This window comes from Patagioenas fasciata, chromosome 7 (genome assembly GCF_037038585.1).
Source record: "Patagioenas fasciata isolate bPatFas1 chromosome 7, bPatFas1.hap1, whole genome shotgun sequence".
NCBI classification, from domain to species: Eukaryota; Metazoa; Chordata; class Aves; order Columbiformes; family Columbidae; genus Patagioenas; species Patagioenas fasciata.
Genome location: NC_092526.1, coordinates 7,569,820 through 7,586,585, shown reverse-complemented (window position 1 = coordinate 7,586,585; position 16,766 = coordinate 7,569,820). Strand labels below are relative to the sequence as shown.

General features: G+C 36.9%; 1 protein-coding gene across 10 annotated transcripts in view; it reads right to left on the bottom strand.

Annotated features, from left to right (window-relative positions):
- ZRANB3 (zinc finger RANBP2-type containing 3) overlaps nt 1-16,766 on the bottom strand; it is a 43,406-nt gene that overhangs the window by 8,108 nt on the left and 18,532 nt on the right. For 6 of the 10 annotated variants that reach the window (XM_065841235.2, XM_065841232.2, XM_065841234.2 and 3 more), the window contains 11 exons: nt 16,017-16,035; nt 14,540-14,718; nt 11,267-11,498; nt 9,695-9,780; nt 7,546-7,717; nt 7,043-7,171; nt 4,968-5,087; nt 4,123-4,242; nt 3,431-3,610; nt 1,767-1,919; nt 678-1,146 (listed from right to left, as the gene is read on the bottom strand). In XM_065841235.2, the coding sequence (XP_065697307.1) occupies nt 678-1,146; nt 1,767-1,919; nt 3,431-3,610; nt 4,123-4,242; nt 4,968-5,087; nt 7,043-7,171; nt 7,546-7,717; nt 9,695-9,780; nt 11,267-11,498; nt 14,540-14,718; nt 16,017-16,035 (1,859 nt within the window). Of the gene's footprint in view, nt 1-677; nt 1,147-1,766; nt 1,920-3,430; nt 3,611-4,122; nt 4,243-4,967; nt 5,088-7,042; nt 7,172-7,545; nt 7,718-9,694; nt 9,781-11,266; nt 11,499-14,539; nt 14,719-15,079; nt 16,036-16,766 lie in introns of all 10 variants that reach the window. The other 4 variants (XM_071810763.1, XM_071810765.1, XM_071810762.1 and 1 more) reach the window with 4 other exon arrangements.

The following is a 16,766-nucleotide window of genomic DNA, read 5'->3' as shown; positions in this document are numbered from 1 at the left end:
ACACAAAGTAGTTTTCCAGGCTTTGATCTATACCTGTGAAATTCAGAAGTTGTCCTTACTTAAACAAGCACAGAGACTTCAATAAAATAAAAGAGAGAGAGAAAAATAACCTTACTCATTCCTTTGCAATTGAAATAGCGAATATGGGGACAGATTCATAAAAATGTTTTATTAAGTTTCCAGAGACTAAATAAAATACATCTACACCAACCTGTTGGAGCAAGAAATGCCATATTTTCTAGGTCATGTCTCTCACAAAAAAGATACAATACCAATATACAATATAAAACGTTTATACCATAGAATTCAGTTCTGACAGGTAGAGAAAAAGTTTGCCATTTAATTGGATTCAGAATAACTGTGAACCTCAAAGCAAAGGAAAGTTACATTTGCTGCGAAGAAAACTGAGCATATATTCTTCCTCACTGAATTTCTATCCTGGTAACACTTACCTGAATTTTCCATTTGTTTCAAATTAGGATAATGTAAAAGATCCTTTGGGAAAGCAAAATTAAGGAGGATCACTTAAAGAGGTATCTATTCATGTAAACACACCATTCTTCATAGTTTGCCTGGATTTGTGTATATTCATACATTTAAAAATACTGTATTTTCTGAAACTAATCACAACTGAAACAAAAAAATGCCTATTTTTCTCTGCAGCACACATTACTTACCATTACTGCTTCGAGGACAATTGCACATTTCACAGTAAGGGAGCAATTCATTATTATTATAAGTGCAAGCACCACAGTGCCAAACTTCATTTAATGCTGTACTTTTGCTTGAGGTATTTAAGCCACAAGGAAAGACTTCATTGTTTTTTTCTGAAAACAAAGAGAGCTTTTCTCCAGTCAAAGATATTTTCTTTTTCTTACTGGAGTTGACTGGAGTAGATCCACTTGTTCTTTTTGCTCTTTTAGCTTCACGTTCACATGTACTTTCAATACAAATTGCATCCACATCAATTATTCTTGTGGAATCCAGGTTTTCATTGCTCTTCTCTGCATCCTCCTCTTTTGTGACTTCGGAAGATTCTGAAGCATTATGTAAATATTCATTATCAGAAAATATTTTGCGTTTCTTCTCAGTGGAGGATTTTGGGGAAAAGAAAGACCGTATGTCGTTCTGTCTTTCCTTTTCAAACTAGGAAAGAAATAAGTAAACTTGACTTACAATTATTGCATCAGAAGCTGTTAAAATGACATAAAGAAGCTGTTTTTAGTTTAGAGATAGAAACAAAAGCTATCTTCTTTAAGAACAAACAGCTAGCAGAAAGAACAATTCAACATTCCTCTTCTGTTTTGTAAAAAGTATTTTCAATACTCTCATGAAAATTCTGAAATAGCACTACCAGAAAACAAATATACACAACTGCTATGCTACGTGCCTTTTGTGATGCTGCCTATTACAGAAAAAAAAGGTTTTAAAACATTGTTTCTAAAACAATAGCCAACTACATTCAGGACAGCTAATAAAGCTGTAATTTAAACAAGAAATTACTTGGTTTTATCTGACTCCGAGGGTGGGTCAGTCACCTAAACATTACACAATGACCCATCAGAAGCTTGCAGATGACATTTATACCCAGCAGAGCACCTTCCCCAACTTCACCTAATTTTTAAAATGGAATTTACACTACTTTTTCCCACTTATCTAGTGTTTCTCCCTTAATAAAGTCTACAGTGCATGGAAAGCTTAAGTGAACAATGGTTATAATTTTTTTAAATGAAAGAAAACAGAAGAACATAAGTTTCAAGTCTTACTTGTGTAAATAAAAGTTCATTTTTGGGATCTTCTAGACTTTCATTTGGGGTCCAGGTCTCAGCAAAACTCAAAAAATCCCATTTCTCCTTATCACCTTCTTCAGCCTGCATTTTCTCCTTCTTGCCATTCAAGGTGCTGCCTGTAACTTTGGCCTGCACAAAGAAGACTTGCATAACATTTCCAAGGAATTCACAAGTTGGAACAAATTTCTTTACCTGTATTCACTCAATTTCTTTCCCTTGCAAACTTAATTCAGCATTTGCGAAGTAAGAAACTCTGTAGTAATTCAAAATAACTTAAGTGATTAAAACTATTCCTCTTCCAGCAGCTATTTCTGCAAGAATACCCATTAGTAGTATATTTAACACACTGCGACTTTTGAAAAGGTCTATACAACATGTCAGTATTTACTGAAGTTAAAAGAGAATATCTCCATTGTATACATCTCCTACAGTGTTTACACATTTTTCCTGGCACATGGGAACAAATAAAGGTAGTATTAATTAAAAGAAGCAGTTCCGTGACAGAACTTTTGTATGGTAAATAGCTGGTGATTTACTGAGACCCATCTGTGCCATGTTTAAAGAGACTGAGATTTATCTGGAGGCACCTACAGGAATTAGAATATAGAGCTTTATTCCCCAACTGAACGTCAAATACAGTTGCAATACCTAGATTCTTTAAGTTGTGATTACTTTTCAGCAAGAGAAGAATATATTGACTAAAAAATGGCTATCAGTTTCTCCACTAACTATACGGACACAATCTGTTGGCACGAGCTCAACACAGGGGGAGTCAAATGCAGAAACAACCACAAGCTAGTGTTTGCATCAGAAGAAACCCCATGTAACCGCAATCTCAAATAATTCTGACAACTAGAGTTTAAAAGGCAGTTCTTTCAATGTTGACACTTCTGGAAATGTCAAAAAACAAGAGCTGACAGAATACAAATACACCTCAGTTATGGAAAGAAGACACTAATGAATGGTATCAAAGGCTGCAAAAGGTCACAAAAGCAAAACAGCCAAATTAGTCCTGTGAACTCTTCAAGATCTTCCAAGGAGAGAAAGCAGGATGGAATTACTCCTCCTAACAAGTACTGGATAATACTTGAGAAAAATGGCACCAAACGACAAGATTACTGTAATCTTGGGTCTGATGAAGAAGAATTATTTGAGAATGCTTCTGCCTCTCAGAAATGAAGTTTAGTGAGACACAAGACTCATCCAGCTAAAAAACAAAAACCGAAAAAACCCAAAGATTCAACCCCCTCCCCAAAACAAACACATCAAGCAAAACCCCCAGAAAACCAACCAACTCCAGCTGTTATTATTGTGCAAAAAATGTTAAAGTGGCAAATTGAACAATCAGAGAAAAGAAAAGCTAGAAGGACGATAAAGCAACAATGTCCTGTAGATGTGAACCATCCCATTTATCTTGGAAAAGAGTTACCTTAGTTATCTTTGGATCAACAGGGAGCAAAAAACTAGAAAAAACTAATTCAGAACAGACATGGACACTTTAATGATTAGCAGTCCTAGGTGTACCAGTTTGTCGTATAGGAGAGTGTACCAGATGAGCAAGAATGTTATTGGGCACATGCACTTAAGTGCTACCTTAACCCTAGTGAGTTCTTGATTATTAATTTCTGTTCCACGCACACCTTGCGATTCAGCATTGCCCACATGAGCGTGTCCATCGTTCCTTTGGCGATGAGGAAGTGAACGTTCACAGAGCTGCACTGCCCAATTCGGTGTGCTCTGTCTTCTGCCTGCTTAATGTGGCCTGGATCCCAATATAATTCAGCAAACACAACGTGAGTAGCAGCAGTGAAAGTTAAACCCTAAAGAAAAGAAGTAGACGTGTTTTAGAAAAAAGATTCCACACACAAAGAACGGAATATCTGAAGTAAAACAACGGTTGTACAGAACATTTTTATATGGAAATAAGCTGGACTACCTCGACAGCAGATGGGCCTCTTACACTGATTTCTTCCTTGGGCCTCAGATACATGTAAGCAAGATTCAAAAAATACTTCAATATTGTGCAAAGACTGCATACTGTTTTTCCATTATGGAAAGTACATTTATTAATCTGGTACTTTCAGAGAAACTGAGTTTTCACTAATTATTCAAGAATAAGATGCTGCTGCTTACCTTAATTTCAGCTCAAGTGATTTCAATAGAGGCTTACAAGGGTTAAGAATTAGTGCCAAAAAAAAGGAACACATGAGCCTAGAAAAGTCATTTTGTGTGAAGAAAAACCACCTTGGGTAAATCACTTCAGTCTCCAATGACTTCAGTCCTTACGATTCTTCAAGTTTCTTATTTCACGTATTTTCTTTTTTTGTCCTACCTGACCAGCTGCCTGAATACTCAAAATAGCAACCCGGGTATCAGGATCCTTCTGGAACTGATTAACAAGATGTATTCTTTCTGCAGAAGGAACGCTTCCATCTATTCGTATGTAGCGAACCTGTAACATTACAATAGAGACAAAACGACATTAACAGTGTCCATTTCTGGACCCAATCATCTTCTGTCCTCCAGTGAAAATATGAAAATTCGTGTTCCATTCCTGCCATGGGGGCGGGGATGCATCAGCACTCTTTTGCGCTTTGATGTACAATTATGCCTCTATCTAGAGAAGTGCAGATTTGGTATGGCCTGTTTGCAAATGGAGAAGACAGAATGAACATGGGATCTTAAAACTGAATACTTGCAGAACAATCTGTAATTTCCCTGGCATGATTTATTAAAATTGCAAGCATTTGCACAACAATATAAAGCTGCAAAATCAACCACCACTCCTTAGCAATGGTTGAGAGTCCATGATCAAAATACTATGAAGGTTGTTTGCAAACATTTTTACTGCTTTGAATTAAACATTCAGAAGAGATGATGGTGTTCTGTTAAAAGAAAAAAAGTAGACAGAAGAACACTGGAAGAAAAACTTGGGAAACAAGTGCCCACAACACTGATTCAATAATAATAAAGTATCATACTCGATACTAGTGTTTACACTACCTTTAAATACAAAACAGTTCTTCAAAACCACACAATCCTTTTTAATCCAGTGGCACTGATCTGTATGTGCTTAAATTCCTGTACACACAGTTAATTCTACTGAATTCAAACACAGCTCACATGTATTTGTTAAGTCTGACATTAAATTTGTGTGCACATTTGTTAAATCATTACCTTATTTTCTATAACAGCCTCTGTACAGGCTTGCAGCATGCTTAAGTGATGGGCAAAAACCAGAAACTTCAGTTTGTCATTTTGAAGCATCATTTTGATATAGTCCTTTACTGCTCCTGCCTGGAGTAAGAGAGCAGGTTTTCATTAGTTGGACATACAAAATGTTCAAAGAGACAGTTTTTAATGTCTTTCAATTTCTTGTAATAGAAAAAGGTAAATTTCTATTCAAGACTTTATCAAACAATAACATCGTTAAATATTAACATATAATTATCAAATTAATTTTATTTTAAAAATACCACAACTTTATGTCTTTGAGAAACCCATCTCATTCCTTCAGAGAAAAAAACAAATCCTCAAAAGATCACATACACAGCACTTCTTCCAGATTCAGATGTATTTAAAACTGCTTTTAGTTACAACATCATTATCTGATGTTTTAAGCCATATTTTAAAAACATATTTCAAACAGAAAAGGTATTGTTTAATCAGAACTTTTGTATCCACACCCACACAAGGCTGTGTATCAAAATGGAAGGAATAATTTCGATACTTTCACAATACCCTAATCATAAATATTGCTCTATTTAAACATTCATAGAATTCTTTTGTGTCAAATATAATTTTCACCATATTTTACAAAAACTATTAAAGTCATGATGACAGCTAATAATAAAATTTATCACTGATCAATGGTTAATGCAATACTCTCTGCAGCAGTTCTCAGATTTCTTTTTTTTCTATCTTCCCCTAGAGGGGAGAAACTAGAAAAGTGGGGAAAAAAAATAGCAACAGAACCACAGTGATATTTTTAAGGCAAGAAGAAAAAATGTGTAGCAGTTGGTCACATTCTCAACTCTTGCTGCTCCAGCAGCCTGCAGAGCTTGTTTTTTTTCTATCCTTTCCTAAAAAATAGGTTAGCATAATGAAGCCTGACAGCAAGGTAAAAAGCAGGCGTGCAAAGGATTTTGGTGATTGTTTTTCCTCCCATCTTAAGCTACAGTACTATGGAATAAAACACATAACATGGGGTTCCATTTTGGACCAGCTAAAATTAGAAAGCAGTGTAGGGGAAAGGGACCTGGGGGTCCTGGTGGACAGCAGGATGACCATGAGCCAGCACTGTGCCTTTGTTGCCAGAAAGGCCAATGGCATCCTGGGGTGGATTAGAAGGGGGGTGGTCAGTAGGTAGAGAGAGGTTCTCCTTCCACTCTGCCCTGGTGAGACCACATCTGGAATATTGTGTCCAGTTCTGGGCCCCTCAGTTCCAGAAGGACAGGGAACTGCTGGAGAGGGTCCAGCGCAGAACAACCAAGATGCTGAAGGGAGTGGAGCATCTCCCATGTGAGGAAAGGCTGAGGGAGCTGGGGCTCTTTAGCTTGGAGGAGAGGAGACTGAGGGGTGACCTCATTAATGTTTACAGATAGATAAAGGGTGAGTGTCAGGAGGATGGAGCCAGGCTCTTCTTGGTGACAATCAATGATAGGGCAAGGGGTGATGGGTACAAACTGGAACACAAGAGGTTCAACTTAAATTTGAGAAGAAACTTCTTCTTGGTGGGGGTGCCAGAGCCTGGACCAGGCTGCCCAGGGAGTTGTGGAGTCTCCTACTCTGGAAACATTCAAAACCTGCCTGGACGCCTTCCTGTGTAACCTCATCTGGGTGTTCCTGCTCCAGTGGGGGATTGGACTGGATGAGTTTTCGAGGTCCCTTCCAATCCCTGACTTTCTGTGAATCTGTGATTCCGTGATTCTGTAAAAGGGATTGTTCCTCCATGTTTATCCATGGGGAGAAGCAGCATAGGGGCTGCGTCAGCACCATCCTGGGTGAGCTGCAGCAGCTGCCAACACACACGCATGGCCCTGCAGCACCCACCTAACAGCTTTAAGACTTAGTCATGATAACGGGGTTCAACTTGTTCCATTAACATACAGGGCACAAAGAGAATGTTTCTCCACATCATGATTATAAACCAAATCAACCTCATCTAGTGTCCAGGCCAATACAACTAATTGTATTAAGTTAAAAAATCGCTGGGTATTTGAAATACATTAAGTAAAGACTTCCACGCTTACCTTGGCAATTGCTGTTTCTTTATACATGCGTGTGATTAGATTCATGACTTGAGAAAAGTGGCTTTCAGTGGCATCTGAACTCAGATTTCTCATTAATTTCTCCCACTCTGCAAAAGTGGTATTCAAATTCTAATTGGCAGAAGAGATCAGTGGTTAGATATCTAGTACAAAGCATGTCCTACCTCAACATGGACATTTCAAGCATGAAACATTTAAGAACAGAGTACTTTTGAGAATTCTATCAAGTTTGGCTAAAAGTAACTGTAAGATTCAAAGTATAAGGAAAAGGAAGACAGAAGGAATAAGATCATACTAAAATTAGAGCAAATGTTATCATTATCTGATGCAAAAAAATGCTATGCTCATGTTCTTAATGTTATATTTTATAAATAACAGAGAAGCTATGTTATACATTCACACTTTCTGTGTAGCTACATAGAATACACATGAATACACAGATTACATACTAACAAATGTGTTTTTAGTCAAAGTGGAAAATTTACCTTAGCTGCAGCTTGTGGGAGGTCAAATGGAATACGTTGCCGAACTTTGGGAGGCAACTGAGTTAGGACGTCATTCTTCAGTCTTCTGATCATTATTTCACTTAACAGTTGATGTAGTTGTTCTAAATTTGAGGCTCCTCTGCAATCCCATTGAGTTCTTTTACCAAAAAACCTGAAAATGAAAAATCAATACTGAAGGTAAAAAGCTAGCTCTTCCAAATTCAACAGAAACCTTCAGTACTTAATTTTAAAACAGACTATTAGATATGAAGGTGTGCTGGATAACAACACTTGGTGTCCCTGTTTATACCAGAGAGATAATTGTTTTCTGTCTGATTCTTTCCAGCTCTAAAGTCAGAATTGCTGCCTGCAGACATTACTACGCATCAGACACACACAGTCCTCTGTATCACCCCAACTACACTTCCCTTTCTACAGGAAGCAGAAGTTTAAGGTATAATTTTATAACTCGTTTCAGTGGACTAATGGGAAGAATATACCACCATGAGAACGCTCTTTATTATGTTATAGAGGGGAATGAGTGAGAAGGAAGCTATATGAAAGCTGCAAATATCACCTTTAATATTCCTTTGTTTCCCTCCCTCAGAATTCCTTCCTAGTTACAGTCAGAGACAGGATTTCTAGCTTAAGGTAGCATCTTTAAATGTAATACTAGTTAATGAGCAAGGTTACATAGAGGAAGTAGGTTTAAGGATAAAAAGAGAAAGAATTTATTAACTTAGTCCTCCTCGTTCTTTCTTTGTTTCGTTGTTTTTAAGGAAGTGCTGCAGTCTCTATACGGCTGTCCTTAAAAAGGTTTGCTCCCTCTAGCTTCAGCATTTGGGATACAAAAGAAATGATAGGCTAGACCTCACAGAAACTCTTTGGAAACAGGTGTCTGTGAACACCTAAGTACAAAAACCCACAACATTTTCACTGCATAAAACAATCCTGTCAAGTTTATTACCACAGGATGTTTTGTTTCAGTCAAGTCACGAAGACAAAGTTATTTATTGAGAGCTTGCCAAATGCTGAACTTGATTTTTGTTACATTTATGGTGTTCCAAAAATAAGATAATCATCTATGATTGAGTAGCTAACCATGCTGTACCCACGCGCACTTGTGGTGTGAAAATTACAGATGCATTCAGTCAAAACACCATGGAAAAAATAGCATTTCTCTGTCTGAAAATTAGACAGCACTCTTCCATGTCATTTGAAGTTAAATGCTGATAAAATGCTGATAGAATGATGGAGGGAGAAAAAGAAGTTATATGAAAATGAAACCACGTAATTACTACTGTAAAAAATTAAATTTAAATGCGAGGCAATTTAGCTGACAAAACCTATTATTTTGAACATATGCAAAGATGAAGATAAGAATTTTTTTATCTAAGAAATTTTTAAAGGTTCTTCCCTTCTCACAACTTCTTTCATTCCAGATTGGAATATAGATTCAGATGGGTAAAACTAAGCATTTTAAACCAGAGCTGCTTCTATCCCCTAGAGAAACCAATAATTAAGCTAAAGCTGAGGGAAGCAAGTCAGAGGGAAATGAATCCTCCTTGAGTTAATAAATTAAAGCATATGAAACCTGAAAATTCATGAAACATACAAAGGATAAAAATGGGTTACAATTAATTAGGCACACGTGTTAAAAAACGTGTAATGATCAGTGTTACCCAGCAAATTGGAGGCAAGGTGGTGGACAAGAAATTACAACACCTATATCTGACCCCTCAATAAAATTACAAACACACTACTCTGCTTTTGGGAGCCTTATACATTTACTTTCACTTAGTCAATCTGTAAAATACAGAGACAAGTATTGGACTTTTTTTCCACCCAGGCATGGTGAGATAAAGACTGGATCCCGTAATAAAGAGAGATATAAATTTTACTTAGCAGAATGCTGGCCATTAAACTTTATTTGTGGACAAAACTGGAAGCTATTAACATCTGAAATAAAGTCTTCTGTCAATTTAATCCTTTTCCCAATCATTTTTGATGGAGAACATGGTATCTGACCCTGGGTTTCCAAGCAAGATAGCATGATACAGCAGAGGTACTACTTGCTGATTCTCTCACTTCACGTGACAAGAAAACCAAAGACACTCACAGGAAAATAAACAAGCAAGTACAGTAATACCTGACACGAGCATTGCAGTATTTTTTGGCATATTCATTCCAAGTGCCAAACCTTCTTGGAAACAGTGCCTCAATCTGCATGAAAAGCTGTATAAATAAAAAGTGATAGTGAAAAATCACTTGCAAATGTAAGACTATTCAGAAATAACTATGACACGGTTATTGTGTTAAGTTTACATTCAATAGTTGCACAAAAAATACACAGCTTGGTACACATACAAAAGACATTCCATAGGAGCATGCGTGTCTTGAAACAGGACAGTTATGGGCAGCCCTCAAAGAACAGAGCACCCTGAACACTGTAACACAGTGCTGACGACTTGGAAAAGGTTTATACTGAACAAGAAAACACAGATGAGAAGATGCTCTTCCTAAAAATACAATTTCTGTCATTTGCCAGGTACATGGGCTTCTGCAAAGCTTCATGCAGGTATTCCATGAACAGTCTGCTTCTTAACAATGTCAACAGAAATTTCAGACCTTTCAGACCAGAAATTTCACACCTTTCTTCCCAGTTGAGTAACAGTTTAGACAGTAAATATCAGTTTAGACAACCTAGCCAGAAAGAATGCTACTTTACAAGCTGCTTTACTGTCAAAGCTTTCTGGATTCAAAGATCGCTACTAGATCCAAGAAACACTGCTGAGGGGTAGCACAGAGACAACAGCAATGTTGCTTACTGGTCTTGGTATCAACACATTGTTTAAAAGCATAACACTTTCTAACTTCCGTTCTTCCAGGGCTGGTTGCAACGTCTTTGATATATGTGCAGGAAGTTTCAAATTTATCTACACCCATAGATATAAGTATTTGTTTTAAGCAAACACTCAAAATACACCAAGCCCTTTTTCATGCAGTGGACATCTTTCTCAAGCTATAATCTTTCTGGCATAATTTCTATTTGCACAACAACAAACTCTGAACAGTAAAGTATGATTTATATAACCCTTATGAGTTCCCTGGATACAAATCAGCTCCTATATTCCATATATTTCTACACTTAATAAATACAGGCAGTTTTCCTGGGTTCAGTATAAAACCCAAGTGGTTTCTGGTTTCCTCTTTGCTCCTCCCCAATTCCATATGCTGAACTTCTTTCAAAGGCAAACTTGTCTTTCTAGACTGCAACAACCACAGGATATGTTTTTTCCACTTATGAAATACAAGTGAACATTAGGAATATTCAAAAGAAGAGCAATGAACAAAGAACCTCCTATATCAGATGATGAAGCAGATGTAATACAAGTTCTTGTCTACCAAGGACTCCCCTACCCAGTAGAAACAAACAGTTCTCTATTTGGGCTCTTCATTTTCTGTTTCACCCAGGCAGTCTGTTCCATGAGCAATTAATTTCTTAAGAGAAGCCCTGTCTCAAGTCACCTGCGCATGAGCTTGAAACAAGTTTGTAAAACATCAATATAATCAATTCAAACCAAAAGACATGGTTTCAGTCCGCTGTTTGATGCCATAATTCATGTAAACTGTACGCATTGAAGAAAACTACAAATTTGTTCATTTATTACTCATACCATCCTTAAAAACCAAATAAACCAAAACACCATACAGAAAATACCTCTTCAGGTCTTCCTAGAGCAGGCGTTCCAGTAAGAAGAATCGCTCGAAGAGATTTCTGCACAATTGGCAATAAAATCTTGCTGCGGGTGGCGTTTCTGGATTTCATATAGTGCGATTCATCAACCACAACTACCTTAAAGTTCTGCCTGTACAAAGTGTCTACTAAAGTCTGCGCATCAGAAGTTAACAGGCCATACCCCAGAATGGTTACTTTGCTGGTTGATATTCTCCTGAAAGAGGAAATCCAGAAGTTTTCTCAGTAAATTTTCATTGTAGGAAAATTAATATAGCAAAGGAATTACACCAAACTAACTTTTTTAAGAAGGTATGTATGATACTTTTTGGATTGATTAATTAGTGGTCTGTCAGGCTAATAACAACAGGTCTTGGTGTTTAAAACATTCTAGCATCTCACACTTATAAATCACACACATTTCACAACCATTTTCAGAAGACATACGTTGCATTTAAAAAAAGGAGCTTCATTTATCTGGTTTCATCGCTTCCACTTGTGCAGCTTTCCTGGAGTATCGCATGGGACAATTTCACTTTCTGAATAACAAGTTACACACATGACTCAGATCATTATGAGCACACTATGTAAACAGCACCCGAACACCTGAAGTAATAATGTCACCATGCAAGCTATCTGCTGCTCTGTGTACAAAAGCCACCTCATTAGCAGCCTGAGATGACTAATGAGGTGATCTCTAAGCATCTGGTGCTGTAAAGGTCCAGTCTGGGCTGAACATCACCACCTGAAAAACACATTCCGATCAAAGCTGCCTATCCAGCTTTTCTCCCAAAAACAAATATGAAGAAAACAAAAAAATAGAAGCAATAAATCAACAAGGCATGAGATGAAAAAATTAGTTAGAAAAGAACTACTTACAATAAATTTAAAGCCATACACAGGTCCAAGGCACTAATTGTTTTTAAGATAACTAGAGAGCACTGTGGCCCTTCAGGAGCCTTCGAGCAGCACAGGAACTCTTCAAAGTTGTTAGACAAACAAGTCACCGGAACAAGAGTTGCAGCTGGTCTACCCATCTGTCAGACATCATCATGCTGCTGGCACTGTCTCTATTTGCTCTCCAGTAGCAACAGATCAAAAAAACTACTAAGTTGAAGTTGCCTGGAGTATTTAAGTATGTGCACATGCACATTCATGCTTCTGGATATGGAGGAGGTGGCAATGGTTAGAGCACTGGCCCTGTGGTCAGTGCACTCCAAGCTACTGCTGTTACTGTATAGATAACTAGAACAGCCAGGAAAACAAGAATTTTCCATCCAATCCCTTTGTGAAAGGTAGATTAATAAAAAATACAAATAAAATTATTTATTCTTAGTGGAACCAATTTACTGAGGAAACATCCAATTTCAAACTTAGCTAAAATTATAAGAACTTGAATTGATGCCTAAGTATATTTTAACCTGTTTAAATTAAGAAGTTAAATAACATTCAAGCAGTAAATTTCATTGCTGAAGCTTTGAACAGAAGTATTGAACTGAGAGAAATCCAAGCTGAACATACAGAGGCAGAATTTAAGAAAATGTTAAACCAAGTTGGGCAGCTCTGTTTTTGCTTTTGCATTTTCTTGCAAATGCAGAAAACAGTTTTTAATGTTAAAATATTAATTAGTTCAACAGCTAACTCACTTATAACTAGGGAGACCCCTCAGAGTTATACAAGCAGAAACGCAAGTTATCTTCTTCCCTTGTTGTTGACTAAAATGAAGTGAAAATGGCTAAGGTGTAGTCTTTTTAAAAATCTTAAAAGATAGAATGGACAGAATTCAGTTTGCCTTTTATTTTTGCCATAATTCCCCTTATTCCATATTTCTCCTTTCTGCATTCAGCATTAGAAGCATTAGGTTTGTGTGCATTTTAGCTAAACAGCTTAAAATACGGCTCATTAGGTCCTTATTTTAGTTCCGTTATTCCTATGATCACCAAAATTTAAGCTTATCATTAGCAACAGCCCCAGATTAAGCTTTTAAAGTGCATTTTCAGTTGGATTTCTCTGGTTACCACAAGGAAGGTTCCAAGCTACTGTCTCATCTGCACATCTTGACAGTCAAGCCACTTTCTGATACTCCCCAGACAACATGAAGATAAGTCTCCGTTATCCAGAAGTTTCAGAACAACATCTAGACATTACCCTGAAATCAACCAAGTCTTTTACAGTAAAACAGACTAAAAAATACCCTTGTAATTCAGTGTAATAGGAATGTTTTTCTAATAAAACACAAGACATTTAATCCCTCTTTGGTGAAGTCACGCTATTAAGTCTAAAGATAGAAAGCCTAGGTCATGATGACCTTTTCAGTTATTTAGAGAATACTTATTCCAACTTACAAATTTTCTTAGTGTGCTAAATAGAATTTTAATAGTAATTACTTCCTTACTTCGTAACGTATACCAGGAGCTTTCCAAAAATGTGTTTAAAATGTTTTAGAGAAGCTAATGAATACAAGCTAATTCAGAGGTGAGAAATAACTGTATATATTTGAGACACACTGAAGTAATCTAACTTTCAGCAGACAAGCACTTGTTACTTTACAAGACCCAGACCTCTCAGTTTCAAAGAAGATGAGTAACTACTGTAATATAATAACACAAAACTGGGAGGAGTGGCTGATACACCAGAGGGACCTTGACAGGCTGGAGAAATGGGCCAACAGGAACCTTATGGAGCTCATCAAGGAGAAGTGCACAGTCCTGCACTTGGGTAGGAACAGCCTCGTGCACCAATACATGCTGGGGGCCACCCTGCATGGAAAGCAGCTTGGCAGAAAAGGACCCAGGATCCTGGTGGACACCACGCTGAACACGAGACACTGAAAGAGGACAGCAAAGGGCCATGAAGATGATGAAGGGACTGGAGCATCTATCCTGTGAGGAAAGGCTGCCTGGGACTGTTTAGCCTAGCAACAAGGCTGCTCAGGGTGTTTCTTTTTAATATATATAAATACCTGAAGGGAGGGTGCAAAAAGGACAGAGCCAGGCTCCTTTCTCTGGTGCCCTGTGACAGGACCACATGCAATGGGCACAAACTGAAACACAGGAGGTTTCCTCTGAACATCAGGAAACACTCTGGGGTGACTGAGCACTGGGAACAAGTTTCCTATAGAGGCTGTGGTGTCTCCGTCCTTGGAGACATTATAAAACCACCAGGACACAGTCCTGGGCAACTGGCTCTAGGTGGCCCTGGTTGAGCATGGAGGGGTTGAGCAAGCCTTTCTATAGAAGAAACACGAACTTTACTCACCCAGTATCAGTTTTGTTCTGAATGATGCTAATATCATCTGGAGAGAGTTCTGGAATCCACTTCTCCATCTCATCGACCCAAGGGTATCTCAGAGATGAAGGCACTACAATTAAGAGAGGCCATTCGTTTTTGTAATAATAGGAAATGGCAATTGCTTGAATTGTTTTACCTAGCCCCATCTGGGAAAAGAAAATAAAAAAAAATTAAAAATAGAAGTTTCTGTTCAGAAAGCATATTCCGTTCAGGAGACAAAAATATTTGTGAAGACAGAACTAGATAAGGGAAGCAAAGCCAAAGAGCTAGTTACACAGTATCTGTTTCATTGTCAACCATGGATAATATTTTACGAAAGAAGATGCTTCTCTTTAAATGGATTAATAAATATGTTATATCTGGTTAGCTCATTAAACCTAAAATAAGTATTTCCATTCATTTCAGAGGATTTTCTGTTCAGGGCCTGAAGAACAAAGGAAGATCCATATGAAGAACTCTGCTTTTGACTCAGTAGGTCAACAAAAATAAACTATCAATATTTCTTACATTCACCGTAGCTACCAGTTTCTCTTTATTCTGTAACACAGAAGAGGAAGTCCACCTAGTGGAGAATTCAGATTTACAGACAAGATATATATTTAACAAGAAAGTTACACTGCACAAAACTTTCCCCAGTGTCAGACCTAATGTCATGAAGTATACACTAGTTATTTCAGAATAAGCATATCTTGCAGTACTTTTTATTGCTAACAATTATTCACACGTTACATTGTCATGCAAGGAAGGAAATAAGAAACTTTGTTTTAATGAACAAATAGCTACTGCTGGTATTTTGATTTTTCCCAAGTTTCCTTTTTCTCCTCCCCTAAATGCTTTTCTGTTCTCCACAGTTCCCAGAAATTTCACATTCTATGCCAGGAGAGTTTAGCTCCAGCTGTATTAAGATTTTTATAGTATGAGGAGATGTTTTAATCCCAGTAATCCATCTCTCTCTCTCCCTCTGCCTGTCAGTGTTTCAAAAGAACCCAAATTAGAATTGGGAGACTATATCAATCCCCACACATTATCTCTTTTTCAGTAAGGTTTTATAGTGAGAACACATCTAGAACATAATACTCTTTTACTAATATGCTTCTGTGAGAAGAAATGCTGGACTCAAATTTCCCTAATATGGAATAGAATAAAATACAATTTTTTAAATGTATTTAAAAGTAATTATTTCCACTATTACTTATACTAGATCAGTACCTTTGAGAAAATTCAACTTTGTAAGGCGTATCTTCTGAAAGACTCTTTTAAGCTCATGTCAGATTTCATTTTGTTCCCTACCCAGATATTTTCAGAATATCTGCTGAAGATCACGGGAATTAGGCTTCTCTCATTACCAACCTTTCTGCTCACATCTCAAACAAAAGAAGTCACATGTACATGAGATACATTAAAACAAGAAAAATGATGTTATAGTAATAGGAACACCACTTACCTCATCAGCAATCATACACCTAAAAAAGAAACAAGAAGAGAGGGGAAGAAAAGCAGAAATTAATAGTAAATATAACAACTAAACCAATACTTATGTATTGTTTACTATAAATTTAAGTTATGGATTCACTGAATCAATGAAAGGAAAAAAAATAGACTTCATTCCTACAGGTATCAACTACAATAAGTAGATTTGGTATGATTTCCAAAGTATGTATACCAAATATTCTAAAATCATATATTAAATTTGTTAGCATTACTGAAGAACTTGCATTGTAATATTGAATTGCTGCTTCGGTCTAGTATTATATTAATTGTAACCTTGAGAGACATTTTCAAGGCAAGAAGTGCTTTTTTTTTTTTTTTTAATTATTTTTCAGAAACAGCAATGTTTTTGTTGCTTCGTGATTAACAAGTATTTATATGTCAGACTGGTTTTTAAAAGCTGCTTTCCAGAGCTGTCACATTTGTTTTGAAATAGAAACACTCCCTCTCCCCTACTAATCATACTAGCTAAAGTATTAGAAAATGAATTTGACTTTTTTCCCATTTTAGAGTCACCTAATTAACGCTACTCCATGTAAAGACAATGATTACTCCAAGTCCCCAGTCAAAACTAGTAAATTCTGTCCAGCATTTTTACATTTTTAAAACACTAAATGCCATCTTTGATATAATTTTCTTAAGGGTATTTTAAGCTATTTAGTTCATTTCAGTTATTTAGTATATACATTCTTAACTCAAGTAGGGT